Source organism: Microtus oregoni, unplaced genomic scaffold (genome assembly GCF_018167655.1).
Source record: "Microtus oregoni isolate MIOR12 unplaced genomic scaffold, Mior012 000031F_ref0000149, whole genome shotgun sequence".
Lineage (NCBI taxonomy): Eukaryota > Metazoa > Chordata > Mammalia > Rodentia > Cricetidae > Microtus > Microtus oregoni.
The window spans coordinates 14546944-14562152 of NW_024543090.1; the positions used below are offsets into that span (position 1 = coordinate 14546944).

Consider the following 15209-nt stretch of genomic DNA (forward strand, 5'->3'; position numbering starts at 1 on the left):
CAGTGTAGAAGTTCCTTCTGTTTGTGTGTTGCTTTCATTGGTTAATGAATAAAGAAACTGCCTTGGCCTAGTTGATAGGTTGGAACTTAGGTAGGCAGAGAAAACAGAACTGAATGCTGGAAGGAAGAAGGGCAGAGTCAGGGAAGCCATGGATCCTCCGACTGAGATGGATGCTGGTTAGAATCTCTGGTAAGCCACTGCCAAGTGGCAATACACAGATTAATGGAGATGGGTTAAACTAATATGTAAGGGCTAACCAATAAGAAGTTAGAGCTAATAGCCAAGCAATGTTTTAATTAATACAGTTTCTGTGTGGTTATTTCGGGTGTAAGCTGGCCGGGCAGCCGAGACAAACAAGGGGCCATCTCCTTACAACAGCTTATGATGATGCTTGGTGAAATCCTTGCTTTCTGAGCTCATAGACTGGTGGAAAACAGACGACAGAACAAGTAGACTAGATAACTCAATGTGGTAGATGTTTGGAACTCCCCTCACTCACATACACATGCACATCTCATCAAGTCTATGTCTGTATCCTAATACAGAGACACCTAACATTTTCCTCATTTCCCTTTATAGGCTTCACTTGAAGAAAATTCACCACCATTTCATTTGCACTGAAAAAGTTATCAATAAAAATTTTTAACATTGTTTCATGTGCTTTTCTACAGTCTTTGCACATTAACAGGTCCTTCTTTATTGAGCGAACATACATGTTTCTAACTTTGGAATGCCAGAAATTCATAGGGCAGATGTAGAATGGCTGTAGGGGGGTATGGCGGTGTGCCCAGGTATTCTTGACATCTGTCTACAATGAGCAGTGATGCAGGTTCTTCTTTATTTTTTAGGTAACTTGGATCTTGATACTCTTTATTTTTTTTTTTTTTTATTTTATTTTTTTTTTTTTTTGGTTTTTCGAGACAGGGTTTCTCTGTGGTTTTTGGAGCCTGTCCTGGAACTAGCTCTTGTAGACCAGGCTGGTCTCGAACTCACAGAGATCCGCCTGCCTCTGCCTCCCGAGTGCTGGGATTAAAGGCGTGCGCCACCACCGCCCGGCTTACTCTTTATTTTTTAATACTATAGAAATTAGACAATGGTTTAAATTTAGAAATTTAGGATGAATAATCTTTAGGAAGTCACTGAACTCCATTTAAATTCATATACTTGCTTTTCTTTGGTGGAACAAATGATTTGCAGAGTTGTAAAGATTAAGCAATTGACATCACTTCAGTAAGAGGGATCATTTCCACACTGGATGCCTGATTACTATTATAAAAAATCGAAATCTCCACTCATGAGGTGCTTAAGATTACATGACAAGGAAGTTTTATGAAAATACATATACTCATTTAATGTTTCATAAACTCTTCGGGCCACTGAGAATATTACAGAAACATAAGTAATAATTCAAAGACAGTATACAGCTTCAGGCTGCACCTCTGACTACAGTTTTTTCATAATTTATTTCTTAGCAGTAAATAGAAAAAATCTTTCAAAGCTAATGATTAGTAAAATGACAGAAAACAACGTTAACTTTGGCTGAGCATTGTATCTTAGTTTGCATCATCTACATAATAATCTCTGCCCAACAGCTTGGTTTTGGGTCTTGAGAGTATATACAACTTTCCAGGAATGACTGCATTCTTTTCTGTTTTGTTCTGTTCCATTCCATTCTGTTTTATTTTTACCTCCATAAACAAGAAGTAAAAACAATACCAATAATCAAAATTATCAACATTTTTATTTAAAAATTAGATGCTAATGGTAAGTTTTCATTTAAATTTACTGTAGTCAGTCAGGTAATGAGTGAGTACTCATCTACCAAGCAAGTGGAAGCTCTCTTTTATATATCAAAAGCCCAAGTTATCAAGAGACATGCTAATGAATTCTGAGAGTGCATTGTTAAATTACTTCAACACCACTAATTTTAGTTTTCTAACCAAAAAATCAGTAAAATAAAGGTTCCCACATTTGGAACAAAGGTTCCCTTTTTAATAGTATTTTATAGTTTGTACGATCTTGGAGCAGGTTGCTGGAGAGGTATTAAAAGAATTAAGAATCTAGACAAATCTAAAAAGAGGATAGTATTTGTATAATTGTTGCCAGCGAATTGCTGTGGGGAATCTATTCTCATTCATTTGAACCCGAGGTAACCTCTAGTTATGCTCCTGCGGCAATCTGATAAAACTGGTGTGCCAGGGGAACTCCTTTTATGGAAGTGATCCCAATGGACAGACTGCATCTGGACTGTGAAGATGATCAAGATCTTATGGGAGGCCCCATCTTTGTAATTTCTCAGGTGTAGGGACTCTTGCTAGCGATGTCCATTATGTGTGTGGAGTTACTACAAGATCTATCGGCTCCTTTGATGGATAAGGCTTTAAATCACTGTAGCTCTCTCCTGCCATGGACCTCTTCTCTTGCATCCTGAACAGTAACCCAGGGTGAGTTATGCTATCCCTTGACCTGCATTGCTACAAGGCTATCTACAGAAGAGTAGTGACTGACACTTCCAAGATGGCAGGCTGTGATTCTGGTCCTATGTCCTTCTGAGAAAAAGAGTCAAAGTGTCTTATAAGATTGAATGTTAAGCAGTATCAAAGATTATTCCTCAAGAGCCCTATGGAACCAATCTGATACAATATGACATGAAGGATTAGAAAAGAAAAGTCACTAAAATCCTAGTGCCAAAGAAAGCAAACTTTACTTTAAAATCTCAATAAATAAAACATTTGGTATTATTGAGAAAATAAAAAGCAAACATTTCTTTTTCTTTTTTCCTGGTTTCTGCTTATGGTTCTGAGTCATCCCTACAAGCAAGTTCCCTTTAATTCCTGGGCCTGTGCTTATTTGTAAGGGCAGCTAAGTGGCTATGCTCCTATCTGTCAAAACCAGCAGATTTGGAGCCCATCACAGCAATGGCACGCAGGCATCAGCCACAAAAGGTCTCCTGGATGTTAGGTGAGTCTCACATCTGCATCATGTGCTTAGAGTCTCACTTTTGTTCCTTCTTTTCTTACCCTCTCACTCTTTGCTTCCACAAGTTCTCTCGTTTTTCAGAACTCACACACTGAGACTGTCTTTTGAATAGCCTATCTCAGTTCTCTCTCTGAAGTGTTTCTTTCCCCTGGAGTTCATCTCAGTTTTATCCCTCTGAGTGTCAACTGGCTCAAAATATCCTGGGCTAGCAATCCTCAAGGGCCCTGGCTGACTCGTAGGTGGCAGATGAGAATTGTGTTTGATATCTGCGCTTCATTCTCAGTGCCATTTTGGGGAGCACAGCCTCTCACCTTGCTGCATGACCTACATTATCTTCCAAGAACTTTAAAACAGCAGAAGTGTTTGAGAAACGAGGTGGCGGGGATAAGAGGGCCAATTGAGTGCAAAGAAGAGGGAGAGGTGGACAGAAAGGTGTACATAGTCATATTTGATTTCAGGACAGAATGAAGTTCCTAGAAAATGGGGTCATCTCTCAGGTTGCTCTCCAGAATGGTGATAGGAAATTCTGAATGTCCACTCTCTCTTTTCCATGAACTTGCCCTGTTTCTCCCCACCCAGAAAATCTCAGTGAGTATTTCCCTTATATTCCCTCATGCTACATACATAAGACACACAATGATAGTGGAAATGTCACTGTAACAAGTCCTCGCAGGAAAACTGTTCCTAGTCATTATTCATACCCCTAGATACTGTGAATTCTGAGCCCGAATAATTATTCTAGGAAGCTAAACCAATAAAACCACATATATAATTTAAAGAAACCTGTGAAGATTACTTGACATTTGATAAGAGGTTGAACTATTAAAGACAAATACATAAAGCATGCACTTTGAGTACAGATGAGCATATGGCAGGGACGAGCTGGAGAAGAGTTTTGACAGGAGAGATATGCACAATATGCTGTGTCTCGATGATTTTTCAGTCATTATCTCAAATATAGAACGAAATCAAGATAAGAATAATCATTTAGTCACATGGGAGCTAGGGAGGGTGTTTTCTTACCTCCAAATGCATTAATGAGTGATCTCGACAGTTTTCTATTCGGAGGATACAAGCATTCTTAGGTCACAAAGTGTGGTTTTCCCCACTTATCTGACTTAGGTTTGACTATTTTAAATACCATCACATGTACAGAACCAGAGAATTATGAAAATTCATAATTAAGTCAAGTTTAATCTAAGGCTTTAACTGATTTTATAAATCCAGCGGCTAATCCACAATCTTTCTTTCTGCCACACAAAATCAGGCTGTGTGCTTCCAAAAGGGGCAACAGTGCTGAGGTGAAATGACCTTAGGAGATATAATAACAGGTTGCGTGTTGGTTAGCTCAGAGTATAGTCATTAAATCAAAATATTTTTTACTTTTATTTTTCTGTGTTGAGGCAAGGGACTCATGAATGCCATCAGAAAACGATTTGCAGGAACCGGTTCTGTCTTTCCCACCATATGAGTCCTGGGAACTGAACTCGGGTTGTCAGATCTAGTGGCAGGAACCTTTACTCCCTGACCCATTTAATCAAGTAGCGTGGTCATTTTCTAGCTGGAATGAACATCTGTAGTCAGTTAACTTTAAGTAAAGGTCATTGGCTATGCCTTGCTCACTGCCCCTGAGGCTTCCCAGAGAAAAGCCTCTGCTCCTACAGCCTGGAAGCTCACCCAGAGTCCCATGGACTGTGAACGATTTCTTCAAGCTAATCTCTAACTCCTCACCCATCTATCTGAGCTTCTCGCTTTATTGTTCTGGAGAACTCTGACCATACAGGTTTTGACAAGACTGAAACGTGCTTTCAAAATCCTGAGCATACTGGGACATGTTGCGGGGAAAGCTCAGCTCAATAGACATGAGATTACATGTCTCCATGCAGGCAAGGTATCAGAGCAAATGGCCCTCACTACTGTTGGGTCACAGCAGGCAGCTGCAACAATCTCAATCCAATCAAAACTGTGCTAACTGTAAACCACAGGCTCAAACAGCCGAGAGTCCCTGTAGCTATATAATGACAACTCAGAGTACTGAACAGGGACCCAGATTTCTAAAAATTAACAACATCCAAGACAGCAACCTAGAAGTACCAAGAGATCCCCAACCCAGGCAGCGCTGGCAGCTCCAGGCTTCTCTGGTATTCTAGAGAACTCTGACAGATAAACACACCTCCCCTCTCTTATTTTTTTATCAGCTCTGGGATCTGATGTCAGCACTTCCTGGGCTGATGGAGGCATATTTTAAATCTTCCTATTTTAAATTTACCCTTGGAAAAACAAGTGCATCATCTCAAATTTCTCCTTTGTCACCCTCTCCAAGAAATGCTTACCCTAGATGATTACATGGGAAGCCAGCAGGAGAAGGTATGGGACAGGCCCTTGATCTCACCTTGGCTTCTGAGGTGGGTTCCAAGAAGCACAGGCGATTCCCAAGGCCTTCAGCTGCCAGGCAGAACTTCCGCTGCTCCTTGTGGATGTTTGCTATGCACTGGAGTACCACTTCATCCTCCTGCCAGGAGAAGAGACACAGAGTGTGAGGGGTGGGGCAGCCTCGTACCCACCTAGAATACATCATCCCATTCCTGTGTAACATTTACACATAATTAGTTAAAGTGCATGCTTAAGTTTGGATCTATTCCCCCAAGATATGATATGTTAAAACATATGTTAAAAAAACAATTGAAATCCAAAACACTTCTGGTACTAAGCATGTTGATTAGATAAAAGATACTTAACCTGATCATGGAATAGACACATACACACACACACAATAGGAGATGTAATAACACATATATACATACACCCCCCCATATATCATGTACTTCACTTCTGGCATATACGATCTATATGAAGATAAAACTTCACAATCTGAGTGAATTTACAAATGAGTCAAAGACATCTTTTCAAAAGTGAAGGGCACAGTTAGGACGTGGTTGAAGGGAACAGAAAATACAGAAGCAATCAGAGTGGACAAGATGAGTGGAGAGAAAGTTCATGTTGGGTTGAGGAAGAGGTAGCATGTATGGTTAATAGGGAGTGAATAAATGAAGTTCACATGCTGAAAAAGAGAAATGAAAGATGGCAAAGGCCACAGAAAGCGAATTTTATACAGAAAATCAATTTTATAGGAAAAGAAGGTTGACAGAAGTCTAGAGATCCAAACAGGAAAGAGGAATTGAAATCCAAGCAGAAAAATGTGTCTGGATTCTCTAGCAGGACTTCCCCATATATAGTATTCACCAAAGCAACCCTCCTGAATTTCCAGAGATTAATATGGCACTGTTCTTGCCAATGGTTGTGCAATGGATACATACCTCCATTGACAATAATATAACATTTCATATAGAACTCTCCCTCTAGTTGAAACATTTTCCTTTCCCATCTTTCATCTCTGCTCTTCCATCTGGCAGTTACGGTCTCTCTCCCATATATTGCTCTTGACTTTGGATTTCCAACGTCAGAAAGATTTTTAGCTGTAGCCAAACTAGAAGCAAGTAGAAAGTAGTGGTGTGGGAGGCCCTTTTGTCTGTGTGTTGCTTTTATTGGCTAATGAATAAAGAAACTGGCTTGGCCTGATAGGGTAGAACAGAGCTATGCAGGAAAGACTAAACTGAATGCTGGGAGAAAGGAGGAGGAGTCAGAGAGAAGCCATGGAGCCTCCGCTGAAGACAGACATGCAGAGACACTGACCTCGAATGATGCACAGATTAATGGAGGTGGGTTAAATTAAGATGTAAGAGTTAATCAATAAGCAGCTAGAGCTAATGGGCCAAGGAGTGATTTAATTAATACAGTTTCTATGTTGTTATTTTGATTCTGGGTGGCTGGGATGAACAAGCAGCCCCCTCCAACAGGGTAGAGCATCCATTTTGCCATTAGCTCCTTTATCTTTCCCTCAAGTCTCCTAGGTCTCAGTTTCTCTTAGAGAATTGGAAAGACACATTAGATCAAGGTGAACCTTTTTACTATACTATAGAGTCTATACTATGCAAGTTAATTGAGAAAAGAAGTCTTCCAGTCTTCCCCTGAGGAATGTAAACACGGTCACTAGTAGCAGATGTCTATAGATGGTAACCTGCGATAGGTGAGGGGCTACAGGGCAGTGTGAATAGGCACAAGCTGGAGGGGAATGCGGAGGAGACTCGGAAAGAAGAGAGTTATATTGCATCACTGAAATGTTACTGTCTATTATCAAATTGAGTCTGTCATCAATTTATGACACCGAACAGTGAAGTCAGACTTTATGATCTTCATTTTTACTGAGTGGAAAGAAAAACACTTCAGAATATCACTGCTATTTAAATATGGGCTCAGTGAAATCTCTAGAGAGAATAAAAATTTCCCCCAGGTGGCTTTTCCCTCTAGACTGTATATAAGCCAGAAGTGGTGTGATCTTTCTGAAGGACACTGGCAGCAGGGGAATAGACTCAGTTGTCAAAATGACTAAGAGGTTACTTGCTTTGGGAAGAAGGGGTCATAGAAGTTAAATGCTTTGTAATATAGGAGATGGTCTTCCAAGTGCCTAATGCTTTCATGAAAAATGCTAATTACAGCCTGCACTAAAAACATAGTTAACTATCTCCTATCTACACACATTTCATTGGTATAAAACAAACAACCCCCAAATAGGTATTTGAAAAAAGTAGGAAAGTGGTTATAGAGCAGATTTTCCATAAGCAGTAAAATTAGGCAAATCTACTCTTTCAATCTTGGTCTTCAGGGGCTTCTTTACAATACCCAATTTTTCATTCCCTTCCACTCTAATGTATATAAATCCCTGTAATTTGACCTTGTTCTGGCTGCCTTAGGGTCTCTTGGTCCTCAGAAATTTTCCTCCTACATACATGCACACACACTATTATAACACAGGATGCCAAGAAAGTAAATGGATTAAACAAATCCAACAAGAATAACCATTTGGTTAAACACCCAGTTGCTGAAAAAGCAGTCTTACACCAAACCATGCCCAGGCGGGCAGTGTGGGTGACTTGCAGATGCGTGTGGGACTTCCAGCCCCCGTCATACTTCACTCCTTTCCGTTCTGTCTAGAGCCATATGCTCAGCGCTGACCTGGCTGTAGACAGCAGCTGGCACGGCTGCCTGCACCTGCTTTTGAAACTCCACGCAGCAGCCATTATCTGCAAAACTTTGCACAGGCAGACATCTGGAGGCATCAAGTGCTCGGTGCTCAAACTTTTGCGCCGAATTCCATTTTGAGCAATGGTATGAGCAATTTCTTTTACTAATAAAATACAGATCAGAAATCTCTCCGGTCTCCAGCCTTTCCTAATTTATCCAGTTCCTGCACTAGTCTGTACTCTTCCCTCCACTTACTTGTCTCTCTTTCATTGTTATATTGTTCTTCCTCGCATCCAAATACCATCCAGGGATATCATTTATAAAGAAATCCCCCTACTTGGAGACTGCACACTTTTGCACATCTTGCTTCTAGCACCCCAGAAGGTTGTATTCTTCTCACACACCCGGATGCCAACTTCAGACCATTGCTCTCCTACTCATGTGCAAAGTCCTTTCCACTTGGGGGAACATGACTGCCACCCTCTAAAGCATCTTTGGCAAGCTGCCAGCATCCTCGTCACTTCTCTCATCGTTTATCTGGCTTTTAAGGGCAATCAGAAAGCCCAGCAAAGTTATTTGCATGAGTTCAGCATGCAGTTATTGACTCCCTTCCAATGACAAAGCATTCTGCTAGGCTACTCTGAAGATACAAAGTTTTACGAGGCAAGATCCATTAATGCTGCAATAATGGAACTGAGGGTGAAAGGTCAGCATGTGGGATTTTCCTGCTTTACTTTAGCTGTCATCCCAAGTCACTTTAAAGTTTACGTGCATAATGAGTCTGAAGTGACACGGGGACCTAATTATTTCCAAACGCTTTAGTCAGACACTATCATAAACTTTTCTGGCCACAGTTGAGAATGATCCACTTCTCAAATCCAAAGCTAGAGAATTCCATTCTGAAAACCCAATCTTCTCTCCCTTTGTTGGTTTGTTTTGTGTTTACTTTCTCGTTCTCTTCCTTCCAAGTCTTGCTCAACTTGATCAAGACTGTAAGTTTCTAGAAAACACCCCCAGCCAGTTATTTCATCTACCTCAGGAAAGAGAATTTTTTATAGAAAAATAACTCAGATTATGTGTCAGTATAAATTTATAGGATTTCCTAGTAACGTATTTTCAACTTTGATTTCACTGGAACAAAACTGTAAATTTTCCCTCTTTGAATGAGGGGTAGAAATCAAAACAGATACCATTCAGGCAAGAACAAATAACCACACCTATTATTTCCAAGAAAGAAAAACAAAGGAAAGAGGAGCACGTGCTTTTGGGGTCATCAGCAATGGTCGAGTCAGACAATAAGAACTTTATCACCCCCACTCTGTCCTTATGTGTGAGAGCTGTGACTCACATGTCCCCAGGACACAGAATCTTTAGGACCATGAGAATGGTCCCTGTCTTCTCTCAAACAAGTCCAACTCTGGTTCTTTTAGTTCCACACATGTGAGCTTCCCCTCTCCCTCATTCCAACTGCCTCGTCTTCCAGACAAATCTAGCCCAGAGGGTCTTTAAGATATTATTGTCAAATGCTATCCATTCTCATATTTTACTCTATTCTGGATATTCTGCCCTTCTTCCATGAATTTTTCATCTCTACATCCTCTTGCCTCTTCTCTAAAGATGAGGATTGCACACAGAGTGGAGCCCGTTATCATCTTCCTTTGAATTTCTCAACCACCCCCAAGCTTTCAGGATGTGCTATGTGACTTATATCTTCACCGTGTGGAGCATCTTTGTCACCACTGCTCATACTCCAGGGACTATTGTAGAAGAGGGGTCATAAAAATTGTAAGAGCTAGTGCTTTGGGAGGGCCAGATAAAGACAGTCTCTTCATGACCTGATACGATTTCAGTACAGATGAACTCACAGAAGCTGTAGCTGCCTGAACAAGTTCATACAAATTTGCCATACAAATTCAACCCACTCAACATCCCAGTATGGAATAGAAAGGGGTTCATGAGCCTCTATCCTTAACTGAGGAGTTATGGACAGTTGGTGGGTGACTTCTGGGGTAGTGGAGTCAGTTTTCTATAAGGGTGTGGCCCATAGTCAGTTAATCATAGTCCAGTAGATGACCCTACACTTAGGAATATAAGAGGAAACACAAATTCATCTCAGTGGGTTTTTTAAAAAATAAGGATACCAAGTTGAGTGAATCTGGGGGAAGGGGGGGGGCTGAAGATGTTAAAAATACACTGTATTCTCACAGAATGAATAAAAGTATTTTTTAAAAGAGGAACATGTAGCTCATGGGTAACTCTCGGTTTAATCCTAAGCATCAAAGAGAAAATGACAAAAGGGACCGCAAAAGTCAATGTTATCAATTATATAGTTTATAATAGAGACTATTCACTACGAGACGATAGTTCCGTCCTTACGAGGCATTTGTTAGTATGTTTTGTATTTGATAAACAGGTCAATAACAGAGAGGTAAAATGAGTTGCCTAGTGCTACACATCTTGCAAATGGCAGACTCAGAGTTTAAGAGTCACCTTAGTGTGATGCCAGACTGGATCTTGGCCACCAGAGACTGACCTTAGCAATACATCTGAGTTCATGCTTGTCTGTCTCTAAGTATCACAATGATGGAACTGATAAAAATAGAAAGATTTCAGTCTTTTAATACCAAACAATGGTCAATAAAATCAGAGTACATGTGCCAGAGAACTCAAAGCCAATAAAAAAAGGCCCTATGTCCAATGATTACAGCTCTGGAAACAGTGACCATCAGCCTCAAACCTTCATTAAAGGTAAACATGATGAACATCCAGGGTGTATTATATGTCAGCATCCCTTCACGCTATGAAGCTCACATGCACCAGCTATTCTCATCACGCTCAGCTGATGGTAGCGTTGAGTGACTGTCCCTGAACAAGGACAGTCTCTAGAGTTCACATCATCACTGGTCTTCTCTGACAAAGTAATCATCTCTCCAAAAGACTCAGAACTTGAAAATGATGGGGCTTAGCTGTTTTATCTCCACAGCTTCTCTCTTGCCTCCCAGCTTGAAGCTCAAGGGTGGAGACAATAGTGTCACATTTACCATCTAGGGGCTGATGGCAGGCACTTAGGTCATCTTTCCCTCTGGGTCACTGTGAAAGAATGTTCTGGGATGAAACAAAATGGCTGGCAGCCCTCTTTCAGGTAGCTCATCAGATGGCTGTTGACAGCCCTATAGTTAGACGTGTGCATGACCAGGACTGAGAGGCTAGTGAGCAGTGACATGTGAGACGGAACATGGGCCAGCAGATCTCATGATTCACATCTAAGGGCAGCTAACACCGCAAAGATAAATTCATGACATTGATTGCCTTGGAAGGGAAGGTGTGCCCTCCCGACTTTTCTTGAACATCGAGCTTTGTTTTACAGAACTGACGATGTCACTGCTACGGGTTAAGTTCATGCACAGACATGTGTGAAATCATTCAGAGCTTTGCCAACAGTATCTCTTAAATGATAACTAAGTGGCAGTTTTAGAATTAGACATCCATGGGTTATCCTACAGGGACTAATGGGCAGGTTCTTCTGTGTTCTATTTGCCTCATTTCATTCTAATATCTTTGGCAAAGCACCACTCGTGTGCCTGGGAATTCATAGTGCCTAGCAGGGTACCTGGCACTACACAGAAAAGCTCAAACATTGTAAAGTCAATAAGAAAGCTGTGTGTTCTGGAATAACTGGCCATGTATATGCCATATTTTATGCATAATTTTGCTTAATAAAGATCCCTCTTAAAAGTTTTAAGATACTGTTTTCTCCCATAGTAGACTGATAAGACTTTCAGTTTTTCTTAAGACCTCTTTACAAGTTATGAAACAGACACTGTAGATTGGAGAGGGATAACCAGTTCCGTGTTCCACTCTCCAAGGCTAAGAGACAGCATTTACAATACTCCCAGTGGCAGCATTGGAGAGTTTGCCATTGCTCTGTCTGTTTTGGTTTTGGTTTTAGTACCCCTTTGGTATTGATTTAATGTTTTAGAATCTGTTCAAAGTTGGGGATGACTACCCATCTCTGACTCCTTACTACTCCTGGACTGCTGCAAACTACAATAAAAATGCAAATTTCGGGTGACAGCAGACAGCATTGATGTAGTTTCTCTCTTTAATACTTTGCTCATATGGCGTAGGCAACACCCATTATTTCTTCCTTCTATCCAAGGGCTGCTCCTTCTAGTCTCTTTGATAAGCTTCTCAATATTCTCTTCTCCAATTCTAAAGTAGGGCTTCAAAAACTCGTCCTAGAAGTGCTTTTCTTTCTATGAAGTCTCCTTCTTGGTAATATTATAATCCATTGAGTCCATATAATGTTACAAGTAACATTATGTATGTTTTCAGGGCTGAATGCCACTGAACAGCCATTGGTGTGCTCTTCCTTGGGGAGGACCACCTCTCCTGCTCCCAGCTTTAACCAGTTTCTTGTAGTTCTTTGTGTAAGGTTGAGACCTTGGGAGCCTTTTCTCATCTAGGTTGGTGTGTTTGTTGGTATTCTCTTTACTTTTTTCTTATTGTGACTCTTCTCCTTTACCAGGTCACATGGAGGTATCTGTTAGTCTCACAGTTTATCCAGCAGTCAACATTGAAAACTGGAATAGTTCTTTATCTCTCAGTCAAAACGCAAGAGATTAATAACCACATCTATTACCCAAACATACTACTTTGATTTCTTTCTTGGCTTTCTTGCTTTAGACACACTATCCACAGGGAAAAACAAATAGGATAAATCTATAATATCGCAGCAAGTCACAACATACTGTTTAACTTCAGAGGTAGTGAAGGTCAATGGCATAAAGCCATGACAGAAAAATTTTGGCCTCTGGATCTAACATTTCCTGACCTTAGTCTTTTAAAGAGGTGTGGAGAGGTCACCTTAACTTCATATCATAAATGCATGTCTGCACTTTGTTTCATGCTAAGCACTGTGATCAGTGACTTTGTAGGCAGAAAAGTATCCACCTCTATACTGTGTCACTATCCAGGGACACTGATAAAACTGTAATGTAATGACAGATGCCCTTGTATGTTATCAGAGCTACTTATTCAGTTGGTTTCCTTAAGTGTTATCATTGGCTCCATGCTGAAGCACAGTGTTTTTTCTTGGTCATACGGTTTCTTCATAACACCTACCCACCTTCTAAGAGATCTTCTAGCAGTACGTATGCTATGGGGCATGGGCTGCTGTGCATCCACTTTAATTTCTAGGAAATAATGCAGTTACTGAGATTCTTTCTGTGTATGATGCTTCAAGGTACTTTCTGATACTCTTCTGATACTCTACTATTTGATAGAAAAAGACTACTGAACCAGGTAATGGTGGTGCACCCCTTTAATCCTAGCACTTGGAAGAAAGAGGCAATCTCTGTGAGTTCAAGACCAGAGTTCCAGGACAGGCTCCAAAACAACAGAAAAACTCTGTCTCAAAAAAAAAACCCCACCAAAACAGACAAACAAACAAACAAATAGGCCAATGAAATCATAATCTCCAATTGTGGGGCAATGCGAATACTCTGTGCATAATTTCACTAATCTATAGCCAGATTTAAAATTTGAAAGCAAGAACAAAGCATTCAGAGCTTTCCATACAAAATCTAGGAGCTGTGGATCACTGGCCTTTTCCAAAAGGATACCTGATGACTAGTAGATTGTAATGAAATTTGTGGGTTGACATTCAGATGGCTAAAACTTTGAAAACAGGTTGGTGGCAGGAAGGACTTGTTTTCATTATTTAATGATACATGAAATCCTGTGAATTACCTTGTCCAGTCTAAGTGTCTTTAAAAATCACCACTTCTTCCAGTTATATTCAGATATAAGGCATGTATGCCTTCCAGAAATATTTATACCAGTTGTAAGGTATTAGACTGTGTTTTGTGGTCAGAGACTTGGCAGAAAACGTGATAGCAAGGTGCCCACTCTTGGAGAACTGACCTTCTAAGAGGATAAATATCACTTGCATTGGCTCAAACAGGCTTTGGGTGGCAGTAGTTTGAAGAGATGGTGACTCATTTGGGATACAGAGGCACCGGAGTAAGTCAGAGACAGGAGCACAGGGACACTGGATCTATTGCTCTCTTACACCTCTTCTACCCCAGGCTGAGCCACCGTGAGTGCATGTTTCTCTTAAGAATTTACACCTCGATGCTGCAAGGTAGATTTTGTTTTTAAATCTGCCCTTTCCAGATACTTTATGCTCAGAGGGGATTACAGCCTGTTCATTACCATCTTGGTTTCTCATATGCCAAATACCTGGCCTGTGGGAAGCATGAATGAAAATAATGGTTATGAGAAAGAGTAGATCAGAATGGTGAGTCAAATCTGGATAAAAAGCTGTAGATTAAAAAATACCCCAAAGATGATATCTCAAAGTTGTTTTGATTTGCATTTTCCTGATCGCTAAGGAGGTTGAGCATGACCTTAAGTATCTTTTGGCCATTTGAACTTCCTCTGCTGAGAATTCTCTGTTCAGTTCAGTGCCCCATTTTTTAATTGGGTTAATTAGCATTTTAAAGTCTAGTTTCCTGAGTTCTCTATATATTTTGGAGATCAGACCTTTGTCTGTTGCGGGGTTGGTGAAGATCTTCTCCCAGTCAGTAGGTTGCCTTTTTGTCTTGGTGATAGTGTCCTTTGCTTTACAGAAGCTTCTCAGTTTTAGTAGGTCCCATTTGGGCAGCTGAGGATAGGGAACCTGAAATGACCCTATCCTATAGCAATACTGACGAATATCTTGCATATCATCATAGAACCTTCATCTGGTGATGGATGGAGATAGGGACAGAGACCCACACTGGAGCACTGGACTGAGCTCCCAAGGTCCCAATGAGGAGCAGAAGGAGGGAGAACGTGAGCAAAGAAGTCAGGACCACGAGGGGTGCACCCACCCACTGAGACAGTGGAGCTGATCTATTGGGAGCTCACCAAGGCCAGCTGGACTGTGACTGAAAAAGCATGGGATAAAACTGGACTCTCTGAACATGGCGAACAATGAGGGCTGATGAGAAGCCAAGGACAAATGCATGGGGTTTTGATCCTACTTAATGTGCTGGCTTTGTGGGAGCCTAGCCAGTTTGGATATTCACCTTCCTAGATATGGACGGAGGGGGGAGGACCTAAGACTTAACCACAGGGCAGGGAACCCTGACTGCTCTTTGGAC

The 15209-nt window shown here is 40.9% G+C and overlaps 1 protein-coding gene across 1 annotated transcript in view; it reads right to left on the reverse strand.

Annotated features, from left to right (window-relative positions):
* Positions 1–15209, reverse strand: part of Ryr3 (ryanodine receptor 3) — a 522546-nt gene that overhangs the window by 351626 nt on the left and 155711 nt on the right. Inside the window, exon 2 of the mRNA XM_041678998.1 lies at positions 5372–5491. Coding sequence (XP_041534932.1) covers positions 5372–5491 — 120 coding nt within the window. The remainder of the gene's footprint in view (positions 1–5371; positions 5492–15209) is intronic.